The sequence below is a fragment of the Pleurodeles waltl genome, chromosome 5, assembly GCF_031143425.1.
Source record: "Pleurodeles waltl isolate 20211129_DDA chromosome 5, aPleWal1.hap1.20221129, whole genome shotgun sequence".
Lineage (NCBI taxonomy): Eukaryota > Metazoa > Chordata > Amphibia > Caudata > Salamandridae > Pleurodeles > Pleurodeles waltl.
This window is the reverse complement of record NC_090444.1, coordinates 1,840,341,425-1,840,354,012: the sequence shown is the minus strand read 5'-3', so window position 1 is coordinate 1,840,354,012 and position 12,588 is coordinate 1,840,341,425. Positions and strand designations below refer to the sequence as shown.

Sequence of the window (12,588 nt, the reverse complement as noted above, 5' to 3'; positions counted from 1 at the left end):
CGGGAGATTTCTTCGGAGCTTCTGGTGCAGAGAGGAGGCAGACTACTCCCTCAGCATGCACAAGCAGGAAAACAGTCGAGAAGGCGGCAGGATCAGCGTTACAGAGTTGCAGTAGTCGTCTTTGCTACTATGTTGCAGGTTTGCAGGCTTCCAGCGCGGTCAGCAGTCGATTCCTTATCAGAAGGTGAAGAGAGAGATGCAGAGGAACTCGGATGAGCTCTTGCATTCGTTATCTGAAGTTTCCCCAGAGACAGAGACCCTAAATAGCCAGAAAAGAGGGTTTGGCTACCTAGGAGAGAGGATAGGCTACTAACACCTGAAGGAGCCTATCAGCAGGAGTCTCTGACGTCACCTGGTGGCACTGGCCACTCAGAGCAGTCCAGTGTGCCAGCAGCACCCCTGTTTCCAAGATGGCAGAGGTCTGGAGCACACTGGAGGAGCTCTGGACACCTCCCAGGGGAGGTGCAGGTCAGGGGAGTGGTCACTCCCCTTTTCTTTGTCCAGTTTCGCGCCAGAGCAGGGCTAAGGGGTCCCCTGAACCGGTGTAGACTGGCTTATGCAGAATTGGGCACCTCTGTGCCCAACATAGCATTTCCAGAGGCTGGGGGAGGCTACTCCTCCCCTGCCTTCACACCATTTTCCAAAGGGAGAGGGTGTCACACCCTCTCTCAGAGGAAGTTCTTTGTTCTGCCATCCTGGGCCAGGCCTGGCTGGACCCCAGGAGGGCAGCTGCCTGTCTGAGGGGTTGGCAGCAGCAGCAGCTGCAGTGAAACCCCAGGAAGGGCAGTTTGGCAGTACCAGGGTCTGGGCTACAGACCACTGGGATCATGGGATTGTGCCAACTATGCCAGGATGGCATAGAGGGGGCAATTCCATGATCATAGACATGTTACATGGCCATATTCGGAGTTACCATTGTGAAGCTACATATAGGTAGTGACCTATATGTAGTGCACGCGTGTAATGGTGTCCCCGCACTCACAAAGTTCAGGGAATTGGCTCTGAACAATGTGGGGGCACCTTGGCTAGTGCCAGGGTGCCCTCACACTAAGTAACTTTGCACCTAACCTTTACCAGGTAAAGGTTAGACATATAGGTGACTTATAAGTTACTTAAGTGCAGTGTAAAATGGCTGTGAAATAACGTGGACGTTATTTCACTCAGGCTGCAGTGGCAGGCCTGTGTAAGAATTGTCAGAGCTCCCTATGGGTGGCAAAAGAAATGCTGCAGCCCATAGGGATCTCCTGGAACCCCAATACCCTGGGTACCTCAGTACCATATACTAGGGAATTATAAGGGTGTTCCAGTAAGCCAATGTAAATTGGTAATAATGGTCACTAGCCTGTCAGTGACAATTTGGAAAGAAATGAGAGAGCATAACCACTGAGGTTCTGATTAGCAGAGCCTCAGTGAGACAGTTAGTCACTACACAGGTAACACATTCAGGCACACTTATGAGCACTGGGGCCCTGGGTTACCAGGGTCCCAGTGACACATACAACTAAAACAACATATATACAGTGAAAAATGGGGGTAACATGCCAGGCAAGATGGTACTTTCCTACAGGCCCTCGTTTGACCTCTGCACCTGACCGGCCCTGTGTTGCTGGTGCTGTGGCTTTGGGGTTGCCTTGAACCCCCAACGGTCGGCTGCCTATGCCCAGGAGACTGACTGTGTAAGTGCGTTACTTACCTGAGAAACCTAACCAAATTTACCTCCACCAGGAACTGTTGATTTTTGCTCTGTGTCCACATTTAAAATAGCTTATTGCCATTGTAACAAAAATTGTTTGTACTACTGTTTTATATCAAAGTTCTATACTTACCTGTGTTAAGTACCTTGCATTTTACGTACTTACCTCAAATCTTGAATCTTGTGGTTCTAAAATAAATTAAGAAAACATATTTTTTCCATATAAAACCTATTGGCCTGGAGTTAAGTTTTTAAGTGTGTGTTCCTCATTTATTGCCTGTGTGTGTACAACAAATGCTTAACAATAGCCTCTGATAAGCCTGCTACCAGAAAATAGAGCATTGGTATTATCCAATTTTGCCACTATCAACCTGTAAGAATGGACTCTGTGCACACTATCTCTCACTTTGAGACAGTATATACAGAGCCAACTTCCTACACTCCTCTAATCAGAATTTACATCTTCAAGAACCACCACATTGAAGGAGATCAGGGGCCGTATTACAGAAAGTGCACCTGCGGTGCAACGGGTATGTGTGCTTGCTTTGTGCACCTCTAGGGCACTCTGATATTACAGAAGGGATCAGAGATGCTTGTGTGGCCCCTTTTGTAATACTGACACAGTAGGTGCTACATATGCAGCAGCACTATCTCAAGCGAGCGTTCCTTCATGTGCATGGAGGCGTGACCCCACACAAGTGAGGGAATCACTTTGCCTCTGCACCTGCTCCATATCAGGGACACGGGCGCAGAGGCAAATATACCTTTAGGAGGCTCATTGAAAGTGTGTCACAAAAAAGATGGTGCACTTTTAGTGTGCCTCCTAAAGGCAGCCCTCTGGGAGGGAGAAATGGAGTCCAATGGCCCCGTGGATCCCCCTGCAGGCAGGTGCAGTCACTCACTGCACCTGCCTGCAAAGGGATCTCTCTCCCCTCTTAAAAGTACAAACAGATGCCGCCTGCACTGTGAAACACGGGAGCGGCTTTGAAACAGCTGCTCCAAATTTCACTTGAATGAGCTGCGCCCAGAGGTGCGCAAGTTTGCGGCTGCTCTGAGCGCAGAGCGGTCACCATAATGGGGCACAGCTTCCCTGTTTGTGCCTGGGGCATCTATTTTAAGGTGTGCTAAGGCATAAACAGGGAAAGCGTTCCCTTAATGTAATATGGGCCCAGATTTCATAGTTCCTCGTACGCAAAACCTTCCCCTTCATCATTATATCACAGGATCTCTAATAAGTGTATCCTCTTTATAGCATAACACTTGCACCATATGAATACATTTCAATAGATGCATTAATGACAAATTTTATTTCGATGCATTTCTTCACCTCATCTGATTATGTAATCAAAAGAACAATTAAAAACAAAATAAAAAAAGAAAGGAGCCTAAAAGTTATATCTGGCTTACCGTCGGTTGATCCACTAGCATAGCTATCAGATTCAGGTTGTCAGACAAGGGGATTTTTCTTTTTTTTATTTCCACTTCCCATATGTCTTTGAGAAGCATGTTTCTAAATGATTGATTAAAGGGACCGCAATATGAGAGGAACCCTGTGCACAGCAACACATCTCCAACAAGTCTAAAAGAAAATAAATGCATTGGTTTACACGTAAAACCATAGAGAGAGTTTTGAGGATGACTTCAGAGCTATACTCTACGTGTCTTACATTTGCTTTCCAAGGCTGGGCAAAAAAACGTTTGTACATTAAATCAAAAAGGATGCATTTCTTACTTGTAACATCCAGTCTGCTATTGAGGGTATCTTCTTTAACTTCTGGATATTTTGCAGTCTATGTGGTGTACATTTTGATTGAAGAGAAATAACCAGTGGCGGCTACTCTGTTTGGGCGGAGGAGCGCCGGCCTCCCTGACCCCCCCCGCCAGCAGCGGCAGCTGCACAACCTTTACCAGAAAACAATCATAAACTTTATTTATGATTGTTTTCTGGTAAAGGGGGTGGGGCCACAGCACTCCCCCTCAAAGCGCATGTGTGTTTGGCCGGCCGTCTCGGGCCGGCCAAACACACATGTGCACAGGGCTCTCTCCAGCCTAGCAACACAGTTGCTGGGCTGGAGATAACCTGTACAGGCCCCCAGTCTTCCTGGGAGCGTCCCCCTGGGCGCTCCCAGCCAATCCTGACGCTGCTCCGAGCAGCATCAGGATTGGCGCAGGGCAGGCTGGGAGCAGCAGAGCGGAGCGCGGAGTCGGAGAAGGTTAGTTTTATTAAATTATTTTACAAATTTTAAAGGCTCCTGTCCTTCCTGGAACTTCTTTTGACTTCTGGACTTGGTCTCCTTTCTTTGCAGGTCTTCAGGTCCAGGAATCCACCATTTGTTGTTTGCAGACTTAGTTGGTTCTTGCAGTAATTCCAATCACTAGGTGTGTGTCCTAAGGAAACTTGCAGTACTGTACTCCTGCTTTTCTGGGCTCTGGGGTGGAGTAATTTACTTACCTTTCCTGTATTCTTACTCTCCTAGTGATTCTGCACACACTACACTTGTCCAGGGAGTAATTTGTGATTTGCATTCCACTTTCTTAGTACATGGTTTGTGCTGCCCCAGACCCATTTTTTCCTGGTCCACTGTATAGCATTTCCCATTGTTTGCACTATCCTATGGCTAATACTTACTTTATTTTGGTGTCTTGTGAATATATTGTGTATCATACTTACCTCCAGAAGGAGTATTGCCTCTAAGATATTTTTGGTACTGTGTCACCCAAATAAACTAACTTTATTTTTGGTAACGCTGAGTATTGTCTTTACTTGTGTATAAGTACTGTGTAACTATAAGTGGTATTGCAGGAGCTTTGCATGTCTCCTAGTTGAGCCTAAGCTGCTCTGCTATAGCTACCTCTATCAGCCTAAGCTGCTAGAACACTACTACATTTCACTGATAAGGGATAACTGGACCTGGTAGAAGGTGTAAGTACCCAAGGTACCCACTACAAACCAGGCCAGCCTCCTACATGCATCCTGAGGGACTCATTGGAGTAGCCTGAGTACTGGACAGTAGTAAGTCAACATTTACCACTTATCACCCCCCATACCTGCATGTCATCTCACACCCTCACTCACATCACTCCACTCCATCCCACACACTGCACCAACACAGATCACTAACCCCAATGCCAAGCCCTGCATGCCATACCAGTGCATGGACAGCCCCCCCAGCCCTGCATGGACACCCATCACCAAAGTGTGCACAGCATAGGGGTACTAACAATCCCACAATACATCACCATACAGATTCAAGGGTGGCAGGGCAACAGCAACGATAGAGGGGAAGATTGGGTTGTACAATAAGTCACAGGCATGAAGCATAATACATCACTTCCATTCCCACAGGTGCCCCAGCCAATCTCAGCGGAGAAGAGGTGCCACGACTATCCAGTCCTCCTACAGAAGATGCCCCCAGTGATGACAGTAACTCTGGACTTCTGGATTTGGATGAACTATCTGGCCCATTAGGAATCACTGGTCAGTCGGTCCCCCCAGCCCACGCACAGTCCACCACAGAGCCACCCCATCAGTATCCAACACCACAGCACCTCCCCCCCCCCCAGCATCCCTACACCTCGGTCCCCAGGCCACGTCAATCAGCAGTGTCCCCACCTGTACAGGGACCCCAGTCCACACCTCGACCCCAAGACAACCAGGGACCTGTGGTCAGTGGGTACACCGTTCAGGGGACAGGGGCACAGGGCAACAGGGACACTGAGAGGACTGCTGTGCGCCAGGGGGAGGACAGGCCCAGGGAACCGACTCTCCACGAGGCACTCACTAATGTCCTGGGGGCTTACCAACAATCCCAGGACACGATGGGCCAGATCCTGAACAGCATTCAGGAGAACAAGTGGCTGCAGGAGGAACACCATCAGGAGATCAGGGAGGACTTGGAGACCCTCAACACCACCATGATCTCCATAGCAGGGGTGCTGACAGACATGGCCAACATCATGAGGGAATCAACAGCACATCAGTGGGCCCCTCCCACTAGCCAGCCTATTGACCAGGCCACTACATCCACTGCAGATAGTGGACAGGAGGCCCCGCCACAGCCCCACAGGCTACCAGCACCCTTCCCCCTGCAGAAGGTGAACCACACCACAAACGTTGCCTGCGACCCAGCCAGAAGGCAGAGATACTTGCCAAGACCACCGCCAGGAAATGAGACTCTCCTGATTGTCCCCCTTGTGTCCCACCCTGTCACCTTGTCCACTTTGAACTGCCTTTGCTCCCCTTCCTATGGGCCCTTGGACACTGGACCTGTGCTACAAACATACTTGAACAATACCCTGGACTTTCCTTCACCGTCACCCCATTCCATTGTACTTTTCAGTCACTTATTTGCACTACAATAAGAACCCTTGAAGACAATGTGAGTGATACTGTTTTATGTGATGAAAATGTGCGTTAGTGGGAACAGTCATATCTAGTGTAAATTATCTGAACACTGTGATAGCATACATATACATATAATGACCTGTAACTGTCTGTAGTTGTTAGAAATGGGGTCTTTGGTTCGCAGCCAGGTTACCCCTGTCCAAGCTAGGACCCTCGTTCTCGTCAGGGTAAGTCACACACAATCCAAATTATCCTGTGCCCACCCTCTTGTAGCTTGGCAATGAGCAGTCAGGCTTAACTTAGAAGGCAATGTGTAAAGTATTTGCGTAATATAAATTATGCAAAAACACAGTAGAACACCACAAAAATACACCACACAGTGTTTAGAAAAATATAGAATATGTATCTGGTAAGATGCAGGTCAAAACAATCAAGATTCAATAGAAAAAGGTTGAAAATATCATTGTAGAAATTATATAAAGTGTCTTTAGTCTTTAAAAAGCAATAAGAGTCACTTGCAAGCACAAAGTACCTGGTTTGTGTTCAAATTCTCCGCAAGGGACAACAGAGGAGGAGATGCGTGGAAAACGCGCAGGTTTTTACACAGAGCAGGCTTTGCGTCGATTTCCAGCACGTAGACTGGGATCCTCTTTGGGTTGCGGGGTTTTCGGATTCCCGGGGATGATGCGAGGAAATCCTGGGCGTGAGGAACGAAGTCACAGGAGCTGCGTCGATCCGGTGGACGATGCGTGGAAATTTCTGCCGCACTGCTGGAGCTTGTGCTGATTCCTCGTAGGAAGTCGGGCTGCTTCGGTACAGCTCGGCTGTGCGTCGATTCCGTGGGCCGTGCGTCAAAGTTCCGGTCTCAATGCTGGCGCTACGTCGATCTTCTCTTGCGAAGTTGGGCTGCGTCAATCCAGTTCGGTGTGTCGGGAATTTTGCACCGAGATGCAGGCTGTGCATCGTTTCTCGCAGGCTGTGCACCGATTTTCCCCGCACAAGGAGTTCTTTTGCAGGAATGAAGTCTTTTTGGTCCTGAGACTTCAGGGAACAGGAGGCAAGCTCAACCCAAGCCCTTGGAGAGCACTTCTCAGCACAGCCAGAGAGCAGCAAGGCAGCAGGGCAACAGCAAGGCAGCAGTCCTTCTCAGAAAAGCAGTGCAGGTGAGTCTTTGGGCACCAGGCAGTTCTTCTTGGCAGTTCTTCTTGGCAGGTTGCAGGGTCTGGTTCAGAGTTTCTTCAACAGCAGGTTTCTTGCCCAGAAGTATCTTGTGAAGTAGAAGTGTCTAAGTTGGTAGGGTCAGAGGCCCTGTTTAAATACCCAAATGTGCCTTTGAAGTGGGGGAGACTTCAAAGAGTGACTTAGAAGTGCACAAGGTCCCGTTTCAGTTCCATCCTGTCTGCCAGAGTCCCAGTAGGGGGTGTGGCAGTCCTCTGTGTGAGGGCAGGCCACTGTCCTTTGACATGTATGTGTCAGCCCCTCCACCCTCACAACCCAGGAAGACCCTTTCAGTATGCAGATGTGTGCAAGTGTGACTGACACCCTGTGTTTGGGGTTGTCTGAGTGAATGCACAAGGGAGCTGTCAACTAAACCCAGCCAGACTTGGATTGGAAGGCAGAGAGGGATTTGAGTGAGAAATGCTAAAAGTAGCATTTCTAAAATAGTAATATAAAAGCCAACTTCACCAATAAGCAGGGTTTTCTAGTACCATTCTGGCCATACTAAATATGACCTGGCTACTCCTTTCAGATCAGAATCTACCACTCAAACAGTATATGAGGGTAGCCCTAATGTTATCCTATGAAAGGAGCAGGCCTCACAGCAGTGTAAAAACGAATTTTGGAATTTTACACTGCCAGGACATATGGGTTCATGTCCTGCCTTTTACCTACATAGCACCCTGCCCTATGGGCTACCTAGGGCCTGCCTTAGGGGTGACTTAGATGTAGAAAAAGGGGAGTTTAAGGCTTGGCAAGTACTTTTAAATGCCAAGTCGAAGTGGCAGTGAAACTGTACATACAGGCCCTGCAATGGCAGGTCTGAGACATGGTTAGGGGGCTACTTATGTGAGTGGCACAACCAGTGCTGCAGCCCACTAGTACCATTTAATTTACAGGCCCTGGGCACATGTAGTGCACTTGACCACGGACTTACAAGTGTATTAGGTCAGAAAAAAAGGAGAAGGAAGGCAAAAGGTTTGGGGGTGACCCTGCAGAAAGGCCATTTCCAACAGTATTGATCACATCAGGATATTGTTGTCATATCACCAACATCTGAACAATGAGAAGCCATAGGTGAAAGTAAGTTGAGATGCAAAGGAAGTGAATGCCATCATGCTACAGCCACACAGAAAACATCATTAGTCAGAGTATTGGTCAGTTGCACTGTCTCACCTGTGTGTCATTGGAAGTTTTGACGTATAACTGATGTTCTGTTGTCCTCATCCTCATCCTCTGCCTCCTCATCCTCACTGGCCTCAGGGTCCACTGCTGCCACAGGGGCATCTCCAGTCTACTCCTCCTGCAGAAAAGGCACATACTGTTTTAGGGCCAGGTCATGCAACATGCAGCATGCCACTACTATCTGGCAGACCTTTCCGGGTGAGTAGCACAGGGATCCACCTGTCAGATGGAGGCACCTGAACCTGGCCTTAAGGAGCCCGAAGGTCCTCTCAATTATTCTTCTGGTTCACCCATGTGCCTCATTATAACGGTTCTCCGCCCCTGTCCTGGCATTCCTCACAGGGGTCAGGAGCCATGATAGGTTTGGGTAGCCAGAGTCACCTGCAAGTATTGAGGCACAACATTTAGCCTTACACAATGATATGGGGATAAGACCTGAGGGCAAACACTGACATACAGTGGGTGGGGACTCTGGCTCACCTATTAGCCACACCCTGTAATTGGGCCATCAAATTTGGGATGCTGCTATTCCTCAGGACAAAAGCTTCATGCACCGACCCAGTATACTTGGCAGTGACGTGGGAGATGTACTGGTCTGCCAGGCACACCATTTGTACATTCAGTGAGTGGAACTCTTACAATTCCTGAACACCTGTTCATTGTGGCAGGGGAGGACAAACGCTATATGTGTCCCATCAATCGCCTAAATATTATTGGGGATATGCCCCATTGCATAGAATCCTGCCTTCACCGTGGCCAAATCTTTCACTTGGGGGAAAGCTATGTAGCTGCACATGTGTTTCACCAGGGCAGACAAAACCCTTGCCAGCACGATTGAAAACATTGGCTATGACATTCCTGCTGCCAAGCCCACTGTCACTTGGAAAGAACCAGTTGCCAGGAAATGGAGCACTGATAGCACTTGCACAAGAGAGGGGATCCCAGTGGGATGACGGATACCTGATATCAGGTCAGACTCCAATTGGGCACACAGCTCTGTAACTGTGGCCCTGTCCAGTCTATAAGTCAGTATAATGTGCCTATCCTCCAGTGTAGCCAAGTCCACAAGGGGTCTGTACACGGGGGTTTGTCTTTTCCTCCCATTCATCCGCAGCGGTAGGCATCTAAGGGACACAAGAGTGAGTAGGCTGTCACAAATTGAACAATGGAACCCCCACCTCAGTGTACATAGTACATTTATGCGATGGGACAGTGGGAATGGCAAGGTTTTGTTCAAATCTAGGTAGTGACCCAATTAAGGTTAATATGATCATTGTCCACCACCATGAAATGGCGACCGCCTGCCTTGTTTGTAGAGACAGGTGGAAGTGAGGTAACTCCGCCGAGGATGGGCATCATGGCAGAAGGCGGTCTTGCACTGCTGTGCAATTCCTCATTGGATAATATGGGGCTACAAGGAGTACAGTGGCCAATGGGGATCTGCGCTGGCGGTGACGGTGTACACCGCCACGGACGTGACCGCCATTTTTTATCTGATTCCTCACTTGTTTCCTGACCTTCTACAGGGGAATACCTACAATGCGTGTGCTGCTGTGACCTGTGTCCGGAACCTACCATGGCCCGTGTGACCGGGTAAAAGGCCCCTATCTTCACTGCGGAGGTACGGACTGCTGTAAGGGCCTCCAGACCAACAAGTGAGTATACCTTGGGCACAATGCATGTAGGAAGGATACATGGAGATGTGTGTGCAAGCATGGTGTCATCGGGGAGGGAATGTCTTGTGGTGGTGTACCTGGCGTGCACCGGGCGATGTGTGTGCCAAGGGTGATTGAAACAGGATTGGTGGGCCATATGTGTGACAGGCTCGATTGTATGTGTAATGGTGTCCTCCCGTCTGTATCGCCTCTGCAGGTCAGCGCCCATTAAAAGAAGGGATTATGGCGTGCCATCGCCAAGGACGTTCGGACTGTGGGGTTCTATGGGAGGTGGAGTACCCACTGTCAGAAACCGTGGGAGGACCTGTCGGAACCTGACCCCCGATGTCCCGCATACTGGCAGTGGCCTACCCAGAGCTGGATGGGCGCTTGAGGGCATCACAGCAGCCACAAGGGGGTGAGTACAGTGGCCGTTACAACAATAATTTGTAGGTGGCATGGGATCCGGGTGATGGGTGTCAGTTAGTGGGTGCCCCTTAATGCCAGGCTAGACATTGCAGCGTGATCCAGCTCAAGGGCAACGGTTGAAAGGGAAAACAAGGTAACTTAGCTAGGTTGCATTCCATGTAGACAGGGCTTAGTGGGTTCCAGGAGGGGTGCAGTTGGCGGTGGTTGGCCCTCATCTTGCTGTGGCATATAGCCAATTGTTTGGCAGTGCAATGCATAGTGCTCAATCTTGATCCCTGTGTGTGATGCTGTGTGTGGTGTTGGTGCAGTAATTGACATAGTGCTCCCTTTCTCTTTATCCCCCCTTTTTTCTCATGTCATCCTGTCCATGTGTGCATTAGCATCATCTGGTGGAGGAGCAGGGGCATTTGCGACAGAGGGAGCTGCATCCCACAGGACCCAGGAGGCAGAGTCTACGGACACCGAGGGAACCAGTGGGACGGAGGACGAGGGGAGACCATGGCAGAGACAGAAGGTGACAACACTGACTCAGATACCTCCTCCGATGGAAGCTCCCTGGTGGTGATGGACACCTCTGTAACCACCCAAGCTTCAGGTAGAGTCGCCACCCCGTAGCAGCACCGCCCTCTCAGTAGCACACACAGGCTCTACAATGGCAGGCCTGAGACGTGGTGAAGGGGCTACCCACATGGGTGGCACAATCAGTGCTGGAAGCCCACAAGTAGCATTTAATTACAGGCCCTGCGCACACATAGTGTTCTTTACTAGGGACTTATAAGTAAATTAAATACACCAATTGCAGTTAAGCCAATGTTACCATGTTTTAAGGAGCAAGCACTTTAGCACTGGTTGGCAGTGGTAAAGTGCACAGAGTCCTAATACCAGCAAAAATGAGGTCAGAAAAGTGGAGGAGATAGGCAAAAAGTTGGGGGGAAAACCACACTAAGGCTGTCAGGTCTAACAGGCTCCAATCATTGCAAATACTTTTGCAAATAATTTGTGACTGCAAAACAGCTTTCTATATCAATTTCTTCATTCTTAAACACAGAATAGAATAGCAATGCCTTGCCAAAGGAGATAACAAGAGACACAAGGAATAGATGCAGGTGAAATAGACCAGTAGAAGTCAGCTTTGAACCTGGGAAGACTATCTACTATTTGCAATTCAAGTTTATTCTGATTGCTTTTCAGAATCATCTATAACAGATTGATACAGGACAACAGGAAACTTGACTTTTTCATTTGTGGAATGCCATATTCTTCTTTTACGACCATCCATCTTCTTGACACTTAAGTGATGTATAATTCCTGCACAAGCCTGAGTAGACAAGAGTATGTATCATTGAAACCCTTTTGGACTCTAATTTCCCACAGATGGCTTCATCAGAGGTTTGAAATTTGGGTGTTTTCTTTGAGAGTGATCTATCTCTGATTGCGCATGTAAACAGGGTGTCATCTATTTGTTTTTCGTTCCTAAATATTTTGAGTAGGCACTTGCCCCTTCTGCCAGAGGAACATAAACCTTTGAATGTTCAGGTGTCTATACTGAGTTATTTAGACTATGGTAATTCACTGTTCCTGGGTGCCTCAGAACGACTGATCAAGTATGTGGTACTCATACAAAATGCTGTGGCTCAGTTGGCCTTGGTAGCTGAGTGGTTTCTTTTTAAGTCTTTTTGCATTGTACACAGGGCTTTTATGGATCTGTCTACCTCTAAAGTAAATTTAAGAGGAACTGCCCTGGCCACCTGTTGTATTTGACAGATATAAAATAAATATAGACTTGCTCTGGTGGGGACCAAGTGTGATTATTTGAAGTGGTGCATTTATGGAACATATTGGCAATCTTTCTGCAAAAGTTGGCGGACCTTGGCAAGTTCAGAAAGTCACTCAAAACCAAGGTGTTTACCATGTAATTGCTGGTATGCTGTGTTATGATACTGTAAAGTCTCAGTGCCAGTACAACTTACTAAGATCATCATACACTTTAGAAATACAATGACTACTAATAATGAACGGGTTACTTACCTTCAGTTATGCTTTAACTGGTAGAGACAATATCA

The 12,588-nt window shown here is 48.2% G+C and overlaps 1 protein-coding gene across 1 annotated transcript in view; it reads right to left on the bottom strand.

Annotated features, from left to right (window-relative positions):
• DNAH8 (dynein axonemal heavy chain 8) overlaps positions 1-12,588 on the bottom strand; it is a 9,979,189-nt gene that overhangs the window by 1,516,526 nt on the left and 8,450,075 nt on the right. Inside the window, exon 70 of the mRNA XM_069236651.1 lies at positions 3,101-3,272. Coding sequence (XP_069092752.1) covers positions 3,101-3,272 — 172 coding nt within the window. The remainder of the gene's footprint in view (positions 1-3,100; positions 3,273-12,588) is intronic.